The sequence below is a fragment of the Moschus berezovskii genome, chromosome 17, assembly GCF_049115385.1.
Source record: "Moschus berezovskii isolate FMDL1 chromosome 17, NW_MosBer_1.0, whole genome shotgun sequence".
Classification (NCBI taxonomy): Eukaryota; Metazoa; Chordata; class Mammalia; order Artiodactyla; family Moschidae; genus Moschus; species Moschus berezovskii.
In genome coordinates this window covers 11,800,239-11,816,123 of record NC_142476.1, presented here as the reverse complement: position 1 = coordinate 11,816,123, position 15,885 = coordinate 11,800,239, and the positions used below count along the sequence as shown (strand labels likewise).

At 66.7% G+C, this 15,885-nt stretch overlaps 1 protein-coding gene across 1 annotated transcript in view; it reads right to left on the bottom strand.

The window, feature by feature from the left end:
* Positions 1 to 675: 675 nt before the first annotated feature.
* The window catches only part of LGR6 (leucine rich repeat containing G protein-coupled receptor 6), an 80,244-nt gene continuing 65,034 nt past the window's right edge, over positions 676 to 15,885 (bottom strand). The window contains 14 exon segments of the mRNA XM_088845016.1: positions 676 to 1,711; positions 1,714 to 1,989; positions 1,992 to 2,141; positions 4,293 to 4,373; positions 7,514 to 7,665; positions 7,993 to 8,118; positions 9,201 to 9,272; positions 9,425 to 9,496; positions 10,178 to 10,243; positions 11,045 to 11,116; positions 11,797 to 11,865; positions 12,539 to 12,610; positions 12,766 to 12,837; positions 14,052 to 14,120. Of these exon segments, the coding sequence (XP_088701142.1) occupies positions 921 to 1,711; positions 1,714 to 1,989; positions 1,992 to 2,141; positions 4,293 to 4,373; positions 7,514 to 7,665; positions 7,993 to 8,118; positions 9,201 to 9,272; positions 9,425 to 9,496; positions 10,178 to 10,243; positions 11,045 to 11,116; positions 11,797 to 11,865; positions 12,539 to 12,610; positions 12,766 to 12,837; positions 14,052 to 14,120 (2,140 nt within the window). The 3' untranslated portion in view covers positions 676 to 920.

Here is a 15,885-nt window from a genome sequence, read left to right as displayed (position 1 = left end):
AGGGACTCAGAGGAACGGCCGGGCTCATGGCAGAAGGCGGCAGGCGGAGAACCGCGGGGAAGAGCTCAGAGCCGCAGGGGAGCCGGGTTCCCGTGTCTTCCGAGGGCAGAGGTTTCCCTGGTGCCCGCGAGCCGTTCACCGTTGCCCTCGGACCACGGGGCAACCCGTTCCGCAGTGTTCTCAGGGCAGGACAAGAGAGGCAGGGGGGTAACATGGTTGAGCCCCAGCTCCCAGGACGGGGCGCCTCCCGTGGTATCAGCAGGGGTGCAGAAGGGGCCTGGGAGAGGCGGGGGCTCGTTCGTGAGGTGCGAGTAGCTGCTCGACAGAAACCAAACGAGCAGCCCCAAACCTGCTGGTCGAGAGCTGGGGACCTGGGTTAGAGCAGGCTCTCCTGCCTCTTCACCGCACGGACCTGCTCCCCAGGTCTCTGAGAAAGGGACACACAGTTCTACTTTCCAAAACCGATTCTCACAGGAGTGTGGTGAGGGGCGCGTTCAGGGCCTGTGGGGCGCAGAGCATGGGGCAGTCCCTGGCACCCCCTCCCAGGCCTTCCTCTGAGTCCCCCTCCCCGGCCTTTCTCTGCCACCCCCCGTCTACCTGTCTCTGGGCCCCTGGCCGCCACGCCTGCTCCTGGGCCACACAGGCCACCCCCCACCCCCCGGTACAGTCCTCTGATCCCCTCCTTTCCCTAAAGTGAGAAATGTCCAGACCACAGGTCCTCAGTCTCCTCAAATGTGACAGACAAGAGGCCAGAGCAGGACGGAGGGGAGACCCGGCCAAGAACGCACCGGCAGCGGCCTGGGAGGGAGGCGACGGGCAGGGTCAGGGGCGGGTCGTCTGCGCGGGTCACTCTGGGTCGTCCTGAATTTACAGGCAGCAGCAGCATCCACGGAGGCAGCGGGCGGGAGCAGGGAGGACGTTCAGACGCCTGAGGCCACGCCGGACGACTGGAAGCCCCAACCACCTGCCCGGCTCCGGCCCGCTGGCGAGGCCTCCGGGGTCCCCTGTGCCCGTCCACCATCCCTGGAGGGCGGCTGCTTCCCAAACCAGGTTCCCTCTGGCTCTGCAACGCAGCCGCCTTCCAGCTGGAGGCCCCCAGGCTGCTGGGGGGGGACAAGGGTCCCCGAGGGGAGGCCATGGGTCTCGGAGGCCTCGGTGGTGAGCTCCACGTCAGGGAAGGCCACCAGGGCCTGCGTGGAGTCGCAGGAGCTCGGCTCCCGCGGGCCGGCACCCCCCAGGGCGAGGGATGGCCCCCCCGGGCAGGCCCAGAGCCGCCGCAGGTCCCCCCGGGCGTGGGGGCTGCAGAGCAGGTAGAGCAGGGGGTTGAGGCAGGCGGGCAGCGGCAGCACCAGCAGCAGGACGGCCTTGACGGCCTCGGGGGCGACTGGCAGCAGGCCCAGCACGGACGCCAGGCTCCGGAAGGCCATGGGGCAGCAGAGGAGCCCGTCGGCAAAGGTGAGCCAGGCCACGTGGCGCATGGCCGCGCAGTCCCAGGCGGCCTCCAGCCCGGCCACGGGCAGGCCGCAGGAGAGCCGGATGCAGGCCAGGGCCGCCGCCAGGAGGCAGGCGGCGTGCAGCAGCACCAGCGCCACGGTGAAGCCCAGGGCGGCCGGCCGGCCGGCAGGCAGGGCATGGGGCAGGCAGAGCGGGGAGGCGCCGTACTCGCCCACCGAGGCCAGCAGCAGGGCGGCCAGCAGCCCCGCCAGCGCAGGCAGCCCAGGGCTCCCACGCGCACGCTGCCCGCGGCCGGCGCCTTCCTGTGGGCTCGCATGCAGGCCGCGGCCACGCTGCAGTGCGCCGCGCCCAGGCTCAGCAGAAGCACGGACGCCTTGGAGCCCAGCACGGCCAGCAAGCCCGCCGCCCGGCAGCCCGGGCCTGTCTCCCAGCGCGCGCCAAGCTGGGCGAAGCGGCCAAAGGCCAGGGCATCGACGGAGGCGGGGAGACCACAGGAGAGGCCGGTCAGGGTGCTGGCGCCCGCGAGGGCCCCACCACGATCTTGGCCGGGGGCAGCGGGCCGGGTCCGGCCGCGGAGAGGCTCAGCAGCACCAGCACGTTGCAGAGCAGGGCCAGCAGCACGACTGCCCACACAGCCAGGCGGACGCCCCAGCTCTCGAAGAGGTGCTCGCAGGGCTGGAAGGGGCCTGTGGGAGAGAGACAGACGCTAGCCGGGCCAGGCTGTGCGGCTCTGCCCACAGTCTGGGCTCGGGCTCCGGCAGGCGGGGGCAGAGTGGACACCCAGGGGGCTTCTTCCCCGAGAGGCTGGGGGTGGGCACGGGCCCAGGACCCGAGGAGCAGACGTGGGAGACAGGCACACAGCACACGCCAGGCAGCACAGAGCGGCCCTCCCCACGGAGCCGCGTCCAGAAGCAAGGGCGGGACAGGCTGGCCTGGCGGAGTGGCCGGGCCACACTGTGGGACAGGCCAGGCCGACCCACAGAGGGAGAGGGGTGGCCGGCTCTGCTTCTCGGGGCGGTGCCATGCCAGCGGGAGGGGGTCCACGGCCACTCAGTGCCCTGGAGTTGGTCGGTGCTGGGGGCAGCGCACCAGAGGACGGGTGACCCTGGGGTCTGCCCGCCGGGTCCTGCTCTGGGCAGGGAGGCCTGGCCTTCTCCCTCCTCTCCGGGGCCGTCATCACACCACCCTGCCGCTTTGATTCTTCACGGTTTTGACCTTGGACTCCTGTTCAGTGCGCTGCCAGGCGGCCTGGCGCTTTGGGAGGCTTCTGTGACAGCTACTTTTTAAACACTTTTTTCTGATTATCAAATAATAGACAGTAATTGTAGAAAACTGGGAACACAGAACATGGAAAAACTGAAACTGCTCATGAGAGAAGCCCCTCAGAGAAGCTCCTTACTTTGCTAGGTTTCCCATCAGTTTGAAACACACATATGGTGTCGACCTGTAACTGATGGGGGCTTCACTGCAGCTTCGCATTCTCTTTTTGCTGGAGTATTATCGGGCGCGCTCCTCAAACACGTCCTGGCGCTTGTGCGGCACGCAGGGCACCAGGCTCCTCCGGCCGTCCGCCCGGCTACTGAGAGAGCGAGCAAACCGAGCTGGTCTTTGCGCTCCTCCGCCAGCGTCGTCACTGCAGGTTTCGGGGGCGGGACGTCGGTGTGAACCTGACCAGCCGCTCCGGCTGAGCTTTCTGCCACGGGCACTAGGGGGCGCGGGGCGCGGCTGCAGGGCGGGCGGGGAGGGGACCCTGTCCACCGAGGCTGCCCCCGGGGCGGCCTGGGCCGCAGCAGCGGGGAGCTCTGTTCCCTGACATCGAGGGGAGACAGACGCAGACTTCGTCAGCCGCCAGGGACGGACGCTGCTGGAAGGAGCCCCCGGGGACACCTGGAGTTCCATGGCCCAGAGTGCTCTACCCTGAGACACGAGACCGTGCTCCTGGGAAGGGGCGGGCAGGGTTCAGACGGGCCAGGCCCCTCAGCCCTCCCTGAGCACAGGGCTCCCACTGAGAACCGTCTCCTCCTGGCGGTGTGACTTCCGAGGGGTACTCTGTAGAAGTCACTCTGACTCCTTAACAGCAGCCACGGAAGGGGGCGACAGCTCCGCCCCCAGCAGTCAGCAGGGGAGGCTGCACTCACGGAGGCCGGTGCCCCCAAAGGGAGCGGGCCCTACGGTCCTCCCCGCCCCCAGGCCTTCCCCACCTCTTGTCTGTTTTTGCCAAAAAACAAGTTTACTCAGGGAAGTGAAAGATGTAGATGCAAAGGAAGTAGTCCAACAGGACAAGTAAGAACAGGTTCATCATTAAACAAAGCCAAAGAGCTTCCTTCCCGAGGGCTGGAGACGACACTCGGAGCCATACCCTGTGCGCCGCCTCACAGACACTCAAAAGCCCTACCAGGAGAGACGTTCACGACACGATGACAGGACGGCAGCCAAGACGTAAGAAGCCGCCACGAGTCCGAGGAGTGGCCTCAAGGAAATGGGAACAAACCACCCAAGTAGCTGAAGCTTAACTGCACTTAGAACAATGACGGTGATGCTGGTCAGAGCACCAACGGCCAAGCTCAGGACAGCCGTCAGAGCAGACAGCACTGTGTCTGCAGGCAGACCCCTCCCTCCGCCTGCAGAAGCTCTTGCCCGCTGATCGACGTTGGGGGGAGGTCAGCCTCTGGACACGAGTCTGCCGTCACCCGACCACCCTGGCTGCCAGCCTCCAAAGTAAACTTTCCTTTCCCCCAGCCTCGCCCCTTGAGTATTGGCTTTTGAGCAGCGGGACCTCACTTTCTGAAGCAGCCCTTCCCCAGTCCCCACCCTCCCGAACCGAGGCGCCCTGTCACCTGGAGCAGGGCTGCACTGGACAGCGGGCTGTGGCCTGGGGTCCTCCATCTCCAGCTGGGGCTCTTCTGGGTCCAGATCATCTGAGGAGAGCAGACAGGGGCTCAGACCTGCTCTCGGTGTGGGTCAAGCCCGCCCTTTCCCCAGACGCCCACCCCAGAGCTGTCCACTGGGCACAGGGCACCCCGGTGGCCCCAGGGAAACGCTGTCCGCCCATGGCTCCTCTGCCTGTGATCCTCCACACCCGAGACCTCCTCCTCCTCCGACTCAGGGCAGCAGGGCAGAGTCTGAGGAGGCTGCCCTAACTCTGGCCAGGACGCCACGTCCAGCTGGAGGCGCCGCACATGGAGCGGGATGGAGCAGCGAGCTGGACACGCTGCAGGAGGTGGACCAGGTCCGGGCAGCTGGGAGGAGCACTCAGGAGGGGCAGGGCGAGGGGAGGAATGCTGGCCCCAACGCGTGCAGCCTGCGGGCACCACACCACCCTACGGGCTGACGGCCCCAACGGCAAAACCAATATCGGCGGCCAGATCACAGGAGGAGAACCACGGGCCCGATGGACTAGTCCCCGGATCAGAGTCACGTGAAGGGGCAGGGCCCGCATGAACCCGGGGCTGGGCACACCCCGGGGGGCGGGGCAGGTGGACAGGACAGCCCTGCTCTCGGGGGTCGCGGCTCCGTGCCCTTGCCAGGTAGCCGGGGCCACGCGTCAGTTCTCGTCGTCCAGGCCCGCGCCCGCTGAGGCCGCGTCCTTGCAGCCGTGGGGACCAGGCGCCCTCTGGTGCCGTGGCACAGATGAGATGAGGATGCTGCCCTGGTCTCACGGCCAGGACGCACAGAGCCAAGTTCAGAGCCAGCCTTGCTCGGCCCCAGAGTTCAGACGCTGGGCTACCTGCCAGGGGCTGGTCTGGGGGACGGTCAGGGGACTTTATCAGTGCAGGAGGTGGGGGGAACAGCGACTGGGGAAACGAGCAGAAAGCTGTGTAAGAAGGGGCGTGCCCATCGTTAACGAGACTCCGAAACACACTGGGTTATTCCCGCCTGGACTGTAAGAAGGGGCGTGTCCATCGTTAACAAGACTCCGAAACACACTGGGTTATTCCCACCACTCACCCTTGCACTGTCTCTGAAACCACGCCTGCAGTCTCCTAGGGGGTGGACGTCTCAGGGGCCACAAACTCTTTAAGAATACTGAGGTGACAAGTAAATGGCGTAAGCCATTTTATAGTTTATAAAGGCAAAATCCTCTCTCAAAGTGAGAGCTCCTCATTGGAAGAGGTTGTTTTGTTTTCCTGGCTGAGTGGCTTGTGGGATCTTAGTTTTCTGACCAGGGATTGAACCCGGGTCCCTGGCAGTGAGAGCTCGTAAGCCATTTTATAGTTTATAAAGGCAAAATCCTCTCTCAAAGTGAGAGCTCCTCATTGGAAGAGGTTGTTTTGTTTTCCTGGCTGAGTGGCTTGTGGGATCTTAGTTTTCTGACCAGGGATTGAACCCGGGTCCCTGGCAGTGAGAGCTCAGAGTCCTAATCACTGTACCTCGAGGGAACTCCTGAAAGACTTTGTCTTAAGAACAAGACTCTGGTTTCTGGAATTGGGCTCGGCGAGGTGAGGGAGCCGGGTGGCCGCTCCCTCGGGTCCGGGCCACGCCAGGCAGGTGGCCGGGTCACACCAGTCCCCGCCTCTGGCTCAGGGTTGGCATCCTGCGTGGAGCCTCGCTCCCGCTGCAGGTGGGAGTCGTCCCGGGAGGTCGCAGGCCGGGCAGTGCCCACAGCCTGGCAGTCCACCCCTCACCACCTTTCCTGCTCTGCAGAGGAGCTCGGGGATGCCTGAAGGAAGCGCAGGGGAAGCCAGAGGACTCCAGCCAAGGTTGGAGGTCACAGTAAAGCTACTGACCAAGGCGCTAGTAAAGCTCCTGTGGCCGCTGCCCAGGTCCTGGCCCCTTCTCGGCTCTGTGGACCCTCAGAAAGGGGACCCTGACCAGCTCCTGCTACCATCTCGATGCCTGTGGTTTTCCAAGACCTCAATCTGGTGGAAAGTTCCACCTCGAGGAAGGCAGGACCCCTGCGGGCAGAGAGCAGATGCCGCACTGCCCTGGGGACGCATCTGCTGGGTGAGCGCCAGCCATAAACCCACCCAGGAGGCTCTGCACCCCCACCGCCCACGCTGGCCTCCGGGGCTCCCGGCTACACGCCTGCGTGTTCCCCTTCTCTGAGCAGGACCCTGGGTGCATCTGCGGTCTCCTTGATCTGTAGGGTGTGAACGCTGCTCCCGTTTCAAGGATGAGAAACAGAGGCTCCTACAAGCCTGGTCTGCAGTGACCCAGCCCGTGAGCCATCTCATCCAGTTGGAACCCAGCTCTGTCTACACCATCCTGAACGTTCCCCTGCAGTGCTGGTGGAACGTGTCCACCAGCAGTCGCTCAGTCGTGTCCGACGCTTTGCGACCCTGTGGACTATAGCCCTCCAGGCTCCTCTGTCCATGGGATTTTCCAGGCGAGAATACCAGAGTGGGTTGTCATTTCCCTTTCCATGGGATCTTCCTGACCCAGGGATCGAACCCAGGTCTCCTGCATTGCAGGCAACTCCTTAACCACTTAACCCAGGGCAGCCTCACCCACGGTTAGACCTGATTCTTCCGCCTCAGCGCTGCACTGACGGACGGGGAGGAGGCAGTCGGGCCCTTCCCTCCCACTCCGGATTCCGCTTGTGCTGTGATGCAGGCTGCTGGCCAGGGAGGCCCTTCTCTCTGCCCGTCATCCGAGAGCCCAGCCCACAGGCGGTCCCGTCAGGGTGAGGGGCCACTCCTGTGAAGCCAGAGCACCAGGGCCCCCAAAGTTGCTAGGGAGACTTGCCGGGGGCGGTGTCTGGCTCTGGGAACGGCACAAGGGGACTCTCTCTAGAAGCAGGCTTAATTGAATTGGTTTAACGGAACCACGCTTGGCTGTAGCTGATGGAAAAGGGCTACCTGCTCTAAGAACACCCTGCGAGGTGGGAGTGGGGCACTGTGGCCCACAGGGGGTGTGGACAGGCAGGGCTGTGACGGGCGTGGCCCTGAGCACCTGGGCCTGCAGAGGGCTTATGGACCCCTCCCCAGGACTTGGAGACGGGCCAGACAGAGGCAGTTCCCCTGCACCCCGGGTCCTGCAGCCCTGCCGCTCCCCGCAGGCCCACCACCCCCTCCCGGGCCTCCTCCCTGCCGCCTGCGTCCCCAGGCGGGTTACTCACAGCGGCTCTCAGCCCGGTCGGCCAGTGTCTGCCTAGGAGGGTCCTGGGTGTCAGGGGGAGGGTGCTGGGGCCCCTGCGGCCCCGAGGCCGGGAAGAAGCCGGAGCAGCCGCTGTAGGCACAACACTGGTAGGCATAGGGCACCTCCAGGGTCCTGGGACAGAGAGACAGCCGCCTGAGCCAGACCAGGACTCGGCGCCCGCGCCTGCCCTCCACCCCCCAGGGCCCCGTGGGCAGCCTCCCGGCTCCTTCCCAGCTGGCTGCCCCTCCCACCTCCTCGCCCCCCATCTCCAAGCCTGGATGCAGCCCAGCCGGGCAGGGCGCCTTCCCCCGGTCTTATGTCTGTCCTCACCAGGGTCCCCCAGGGCTGGGGTTGGGTGGGGACGCTACCCAGGGGCTCGGTCTGGGCCACACTTGGGGCCTGCAGGCTGCTCCTGGGGTGAGGCCCGGGGTGCCCCCACCCTGCGGCCAGCAGCCTTACCTCAGTCTGGGGAAGCTGTCCTTGGGGAAGGCCTGGGACAGGGCACGGTTCCCTCGGAGCTTCAGGTGCAGCAGGCCCCCCAGCCCGGCCAGGGGCAGCGCACTCAGCTGGTTATCTGTCAGGTCCCTGGACAGCGGACATGACAGTTTCTGGTCAGCGGGAGGCTGGGGCAGGCTGTGCTGTGAGCACGGCCAGGTGCCCAGGTGGAGAGGCCACGGACTCCGGGCAGAGGCGGCGGGGTGGCAGGGGAGCTCACCTGCGGCCATCTACCTGAGGGGCTGCTGGAGGGGCGCCCCACCACCCCCGCTGGGCAGCACAGCTGGGGGGCCCACTCGCGTCCCATCAGAGACCCGACCCCTCCCCGAGGGTGTCCCCCTGCTGTGCTGGCCCCCGCCCCCTGCACCCTGAGGACCCAGGGCCAGAGCCGGGAACAGGACAGACTGACTGGATAGACACAGGCATTCGGCCACACTCTCTGTTTCAGGGTCAGCTTGGGAGCCGGAGATGAGGATGCCCACGGCTGCCCCGGAGGAACGTCAGAGGAAGCCAGACGTCCACACCAGACAGCGCGACCACAGGCCGTGTGGTGTAGAGACGGGCCTGGGCTGGCCAGCAGGAAGCCTGCCCATCACTGGCTCCCCATGAAGCCTGGGGGTCACAATCTGCCTGAGCCCCAGCAGCCTCATCTTTCAGATAAAGACACCTCCCCCCACTGACCTGGGGGATGAAGATACCGCCCCCACTGACCAAGGGGCTGCTGAGCAGACAGGTGGGAAGCAGGGTGGGAGTGTGGCCTGGGGCCCAGAGCGCGGGGCCATGCACACTGGGGACGCTGAGTCCCGGCCCCGTGAGTGAGGCCCCCCACCTGGGCGCACCTATGCGGTGAGGGCAGGGCTGCAGGGTCGCTGGCAGACATGCCTGAGGACGCAGTGGAGAACCTGCACCGCTGTGCGCGGCGGCCCCCGGGACCCCTCCGGCGCTGACTCACATCCCGGTGCTTTGGGGGACCCCCACTCTGCGGCCCCAACCCCCATGTTCTGACCCCCCGAGCCCGGAGCCCGAGGCAGCATGTGACCTGCAGGGCTCACAGAGGGGTGCTCCTTAGGCCAGAGTCAGGTCCCCCAGTATGTGTCCCACACCCACAGGCTACCCCCTCGGGCTGGGCCCTCCCCACCGCGGGTGGCACCCAGCAGGAGAGCCGCACTCACAGCTTGGCCAGGGAGCGCAGGGTGGCGAAGGCCTCAGGGTGGATGGATCGGATGGCGTTCCAGCTCAGGTCCCTGTGGGAGAGAGGACGTGATGGGAGGGGGCAGACACGCAAAGGACCATTCGTTCTTGCCCTGGCGTGAGGGGGTGCTGGGTGCTCACAGGGTGCAGGCGTGCAGGGAGTGCCCTACTCAGAGGGGTCACAGGGAGGCGGGCCCCTACTCACAGGGATCGTAGGGAGGTGAGCTCGCGGAAGGTGTCGGCTCTGATTTCCCAGATGCGGTTGTGCTGGAGGCCGCTAGGGCAACAACAGGCCTGCTGAGCCCAAGGCCGAGGGCTTCCCGCCCAACCCAGCTGGCAGAAGTCACCAGAATTAAGGGAGCACGGGGACCCCAACTGCCTTGGATAAGATTCGGTTGGAAGACTAAGCTACAAACCATCCCTGTGGCTCCAAGGGAGTGAGTTCCCAGGGTTCCCAGAGCCTGGCTCCCAGCCCTGCTAACTTCACCCTGAGGACCCTCCAGACTCTCTTCCAGCAGCAGAGCCCAGCAGTCTGGTGTCTGCCTGGGAGGTGGGCCCTGGGACTCGGGACAGCAGGACCCGCCCTGCCTGGCCCCAGGGCGCAGACACAGCGGTCCGCAGGCCCTGGGCTGGGGAAACAGGAGCTCAGAGAGCCTGTGATGGGGTTCTGTTCTCGTGGATCCTGCAGCCCTGGTTCCCTCCTGGACACAAGCGTGCACATGTGCAAGCGTGCGTTTGTGGAAAACGCGAGCCCGGGGCCCCCGCAGGCCCGCGGCCACTCCCTGCCCAGCCCGAATCACCGCCACAGTTCGGGCTGCTCGAGCCCCGAGGAGCCGCCCGAGACACGGTTGGGCGCCATCACCCACAGGTCCTGCCTGTCCCGGCCCCGCAGAGTTCCCAGCGGGGCAGAAGGTCAGCGAGCCTGTCAGCCCCGCCCTCAGCCCTGCCCCAGACTCACATGTCCTCCAGCTTCTGACACCTGCGCAGGCTGGGCAGCCCCTCGATCCGGTTGTGAGACAGCTCCCTGGGGACAGGCCGGGGGTGGTGAGGGGAGCCAGCCACCAGGGACACAGCTGGGCAGGCTCCTCACCCTGCCCGGGTCCTTCGGGACTCCCCTCCTCACTGTAGGGGCAGTGAGGGCCGCTTCGTCCACAGGAGGCCTGGAGGACGCTGGCAGGGCCCGGGGTTGGGGCGCAGGAGCTGAGGGGGCGCTGGGGTAGCCGGCAAGCAGCGCGTGCTGCAAGCCAGCTGGCCGAGGCTCAGACATGGAGCTGACGCCCTTGGGGAGCCCTTGGCAACCCCTCATCCCGCTGAGGCACAGGAGGGGACGGGACCCCCAGGGACGCACCACCCGCTGGTGGCGGGCTGGGCCCTGCCTCGAGGCGGGGGTGGCGGTGAGCACCCAGGCCCAGCGGGACCCCCGCTAGTGACTGGACACTGAAGCACCTCCGCGGTCCCGGGAGGGCGCGTTTTCCTTCGTGAACTCGGGAAACTTACTAGAACCACTCCAGAGTGACCTACGACCTGCCGGGTGCCTCCCACCCTCTGAAATGTCCCCAGACGATAAGCATGAGGTCAGGACCACTGAAGGGAGACCCGGGCCGTGCCTGGTGGGAAGTGGCGGAGCTGGGCCTCAGCCCTGGTCTGACCATGAACATTGGGGCTTCTCACGGAACCGGGAGAGGTGGCCTGGTCACTCCTGGGCAGCTCTCTCAGCCTGAGCTCCCCCACCCACCAGGAAGAACAGAAGTGCTTCCTCCCCAGTGGTGGAGGCCAGAGGGGCCAGGCCGGGCCACGGCTGCCGGGAGGGCAGGGAGGCACTCACAGGACACGGAGCCTGGACAGCTGCTGGCACATCCCCGGGGGCAGCCGCTGGAGCCCTGCGCCGGTCAGCGTCCTGCAAGGACGACAGGCCTGTACCGAGCTGCCTCTGCTCAGGCCTGCCGCTTTCTGGAGCTCAGCGCCGACAGGAGTGGGGGCCCAGGGCAGGCGCCACAGCCGGGCGGCGATCCTGCAGCCACACCCCCACCACGCTCCCCAAGGGTCCCCATGTCCCCGCCACACAGGGGCTAGACTCTGCAACCTGTGTGGGGCCATGAGCAGGCATGCACGGAAACCCAACCCCGTGCCCGTGCCCCTGTGCCCGGAGAGCCGGCAGGGAGACCCGGGAAGCAGGGTGGGGGCGGGCAGGCTGGGCGCCGCTGTTCCGAGAAGACCTGAGCCAAGGGCATCCTCTGGGAGCACGCCGTCCCTCAGGGGACCTTCCGGCTCTGGGGTCCCCTGACTGCTCGGCCCCTCTCACAGTGCGCGGGGGGCCCGCTAAGCTCTGAGGACCCCCTGCATCCGACACTGCAGGACGTCAGGTGGGGGCTGGGGCCAAGGCGGGGCGTCCAGCCCTCCGCCCCTCACGGGCCCTCTGCACTCCTCGCTGGGTCAGGGGCTCTGAGAAACCCCAGGATGGGAGCGGCCCCCTCCCCAAAACCGTCTGCCCTGCCTCCAGCGGGAGCACTGTGGGCAGGCTGGAGCAGACAGCCAGACCTCAGGGAGCCTAGTCTGAGGTGGGGGGCATCCACTCACAGGATCTCCAGGCTGGTGGTACCTCTGAGGTCTGGGAACTCCTGGATGTCCGTGGCACCATTCAGGGAACTAGGGGCAGAGCGCCAGATGGCGAGGTCAGCATCCAGGGGCCTCCCGACACCCCGCTACTGACCGGAGGGCGAGGTCAGCATCCAGGGGCCCCGACCCCCCACCAGTGACCCCGGACCTTCCGGCCCTGGGGGAGACGGATGCCCAGGAAGCCAGGCCAGCTCCATCCAGCCTGGCCCAGGCGAGGCCCGTGGGACCCATCCCGTTTCAGAGCAGTGGCCTGCGTACTTCTGGGGAAGTTCTGGCTGCTGGGGCTGCTCCCTGGAGCCGGGCAGCTGGCCTCCCCGAGGTCACTGCTGGGACCTGCTGCACCGAGGACCCCAGCCCAGGGGCCACACAGCCCACACAGGACAGCAGCCCGGCAGGGCACACGCTGCCTGACCTGGAGAAGCCCTGGGCTCGCACCCAAGTGGGAGGGCCCGGGGCCCAGCGCCGGCCTCCGGGGTGAGGCTGGGGGCGCGCGTGAAGGTGCAATATATGTCCCACAGACTCGGGGCGGCCCCCGGCTGCTGTGCGTGCAGTGCCCGGAGGGAGGCTCTCTGAGGACCCGCACATGCGGCGGGACTGAAAGAGCTGGAGGGACGCCGATGCCTCTGGGCGCCCGGGGGTCGGGGCCGAGGCTCCGGGGCCACATAAGCAGGACCCTGACCGGGGGACGGCGGGGCCGACTCACAGGGTGTGCAGCCCAGGCAGGTGCCGGAACGCCGACCTCCCCACAAACTGAATCGGGTTGTCATAGAAGTGTCTGCAGGACAGAGAGCCTCGCTGCCCTCCCGGCGGGTGAGGCACGTGTCCACTCCCCCTGCCCACCGTGTCGCCCCCGAGACCGGGACCAGTACATGGGGAGCCCCCCATCCCGCCAGCCGACCACACCCTCCCCCAAGAGGAGCAAGGGCTCACATGGTCTGCAGCAGAGGGTTCCCCAGGAAGGCCTTCTCCGGGATGGCCCTGATGTTGTTGTTATGGAAACCCCTGGGAAACACAGGTGTCAGGGGGGCCCCAGGACGCCCTCCGACAGCCAGACAGGAAGGCTGGGGCCAGAGGGACGGAGCCGGGGACCCCAGGGACCCCCTCCTGGCTCTGCCACCCATGGGAAGGAGAGCCAGCGGGCTGGGGGTGGGGATGAGGAGCAGGCCTGGACCCCCGAGGGCAGAGCTCTGCAGGGTCCCCGGGAGGGCACACAGAGAGACGGGGCTCCCGGAGGAGACGTGAGCCCCAAGGGGAGGCGGGCTTGGTCTCTAGGCCCTGAACTGGGGAGCAGACCCACGGAGGAGTGGGCCGGGGGGACACCCACGGCTGAGGAGGAGAAATGGCGGGTGGAGCCCCCACCAAGTGCCGGGCTCTGGGAGCCGGGAACGGCAGGTCTGGCGTCAGAGAGAACCGTCCAAAGTCAACGCTGGACTGGGAGGCACGGTCCTCTCTGAGCTGCCCCAACACCCTGAGTCACTAAACTCCCCCACCAGTGCCCGCCTGCCTGCCGGGTTCATGCAGGGTCCCACCTGAGTCCACTCCTCCCGTGTCTGATCACCCACTTCTCGACCAGGGCCATGCCGAGCCCCGAGGGCCAGAGGTTCGAGCCCCGTCCTCAGGCCACCGTGGACAGAAGGACACACATATGCCCAGGCTGCTGCTCCTGCTGCCCCGGCGTGCACACCCTGGTGCCCCACGCCCTCCACTGAGCAGTGTCCCTCGTCTGGGGCTCCGGGCCCCTGGGAACCAGCCGTTCCCCTGGGACTCCCCCCTGGGGCCCTGCACCTGCCGCCTGGCACCCCCGCCAGCATCTGGACCAAGTGAGGGCGGCGTGGGCCTGGCGCCCAAGGTGGCAGGCAGTGGCGGGGCAGACCCTGCGTGGCCTGGGGGCTCGGGCTCTGGCTCCAAACCTCCGCTGCCTGAACCGGCCACACGCAGACCCTGGCCTGCTGCCTGGCAGCTGCTCCCCACAACAACTGTCCCCCACCCCGCCCCTGCCCCCACCCCTCTGCCTGCTCCCGGGCCTTTCCTGGCAGGGCCGGCCTCGCTCTCCCAGGCTGGAAGGGCCCAGCTCCCTACGGCCCAGCTGAAGACGCTCAGGGCCGAGCAGTGAGGCCTGTGACTGTTGACCTGCGGGTAGGGGTCATGACCTCGGGAGGTGCGGGCGTGGGGGCCCTTGGACACAGAGGACGCCCTGGACCCACAGCGCAGCTTACAGTTCCTGCAGGCGGCCCAGCGTCCGGACGGCCACGGGGAACTCGTGCAGCTGATTGTAGTTCAGGTCTCTGCAAAGGAGGCAGGCGGTCACGGGGGTGGCTCCCAGGGTCGGGGCTCGGGAAACGGATGCTGGGCTCTGGGTTGGCTGAAGGGAGGGCCTGCCTGGTCTGCGGGAATACTGTGCTGATATGCAGAACCAGCCCCTCAGAAGGGCCCCAGGCTGAGAAGAGGGTCTCTCGGCCTAGCAGTGGCTAGGAGGGGCCCGGGAGCAGGGGCAGGTTAACGCTGAGGCTGCCGGGGCGAGGGAGAGGCCCTGGACGCCCCCCAGGCCCACCCCAGCCCCGTGCTGCAACCTCCTCCAGAAAGGCACTCACCCACCACAAGGGGAGCCCAGCCGGCCCGCTGACCTCCACGGGATGACGGCCTCAAGGGGGGGTGGGGCACAGGGGTCCATGAGAAATCACAAGCGTTGTTCACACCACAAACAGGGCTTTGGGGGGTGTCCACGGGGCAATAACGAGACACGCTAACATCTGACAGAAACACTCCGTCCCAACTGGAATGCAAGCTCCTGAAGGCACAGGCTTTGCTCTTTTCCATTCAAGAGCCCAGAAGGGCCCTGGCACAGAGCAGCACCCAACAGACCTGTCGCCTCCACAGTGAGTCAGGGAAAGGTGGAGGCAGCGTGACCGGTGGGAGACACGGACGGCCCAGAGGTGCCGCGCCCGGGGTCAAGAGGCACCAGCGCGCCCTGAGCAGTGCCCTCGGGCTGCTGGGGCAGAAGGCCGGGGAGGGGGGGCGTCCCTGGGGGCTCGCTGCCCAAGGCTCACACACTTCACCGGACTGAGCGGTCCCAGCCCTCTCGCCAGCCTCCGGTCAGGAATTTTGCCAGGAACGGCCTGAGACAGTGGGAAAGACATGTGGTAAAAGGCAAGTAAACTAAAAGGCTATTTTTACAGAAAAATGTGGGAGAATAAAAATGGTGCAGATGTCTAAAAGAATTCTGCAAACCACATGCCAAAGAGGTGGCCTGAGTTTTCCCATCTGGATGTCTACGCAGCTTCGAGAACGTGGGTAACTGCCAAGCCCTGCTTCATCGGGGGCCACGTGGACGCTGTCTCTGGTCTAAATGCCCAAGAACACCCCTGCCAGCCCTCTGTCCCCTGAAGAACCAGCTCGGGGCAGAGGGTGTTCACTGCCGGCCCCAGACACACGGACACCCACCCGGGGGGCATGGGCGGCAGCGAGGTGGGTGGGAAGCGCCGTCTAGACAGCGGGCCAAGCGGCTGCAGCCGGATGTGGTGGGTCCCGCCAGCCCAGGTGCCAGCCTGTGCAGACGGAGCTGCAGGCGGTGGGGCATGGGCCCCACAGGGACAGGGCCCAGACAGGTGCGGGCACAGGCAGGTCTCCGGGGCAGACAGGTGTGTCTGTAGGCTCCATGGGTCATGGCCCCGGTCCAGGTGTGGGCACAGGCTGGACCTCAGGTGGAGAGCGTGGACTGCAGGAGGCGGGGGGGACGCACGCTCCCCGGCCTGTTTTCTCCCTGCTTGACGGCGTCCCCGGACACCCTTGCCAGCTCCGAGCCTTCCCCTGAGGTCTTGCAGGCACTGCTCGTGTTACCCTCACATTACGGCCGAGGGAAGGCAGCACAGGCGCTGGGGAAGGTTTCAGACCACACCCAGTGTGACCTGGCTGCGGCGGGGACCACTCCGTCCCCTCCAAACCCCGACCCCTCTGTCTGCAGCCACAATGCCCGGTGCTGCAGCCACCAGCCCCATCGGCCGTGCACGTGCCGGACACGTTCGTAACGCTGAAGGTTCCGTGCTTGGCGTC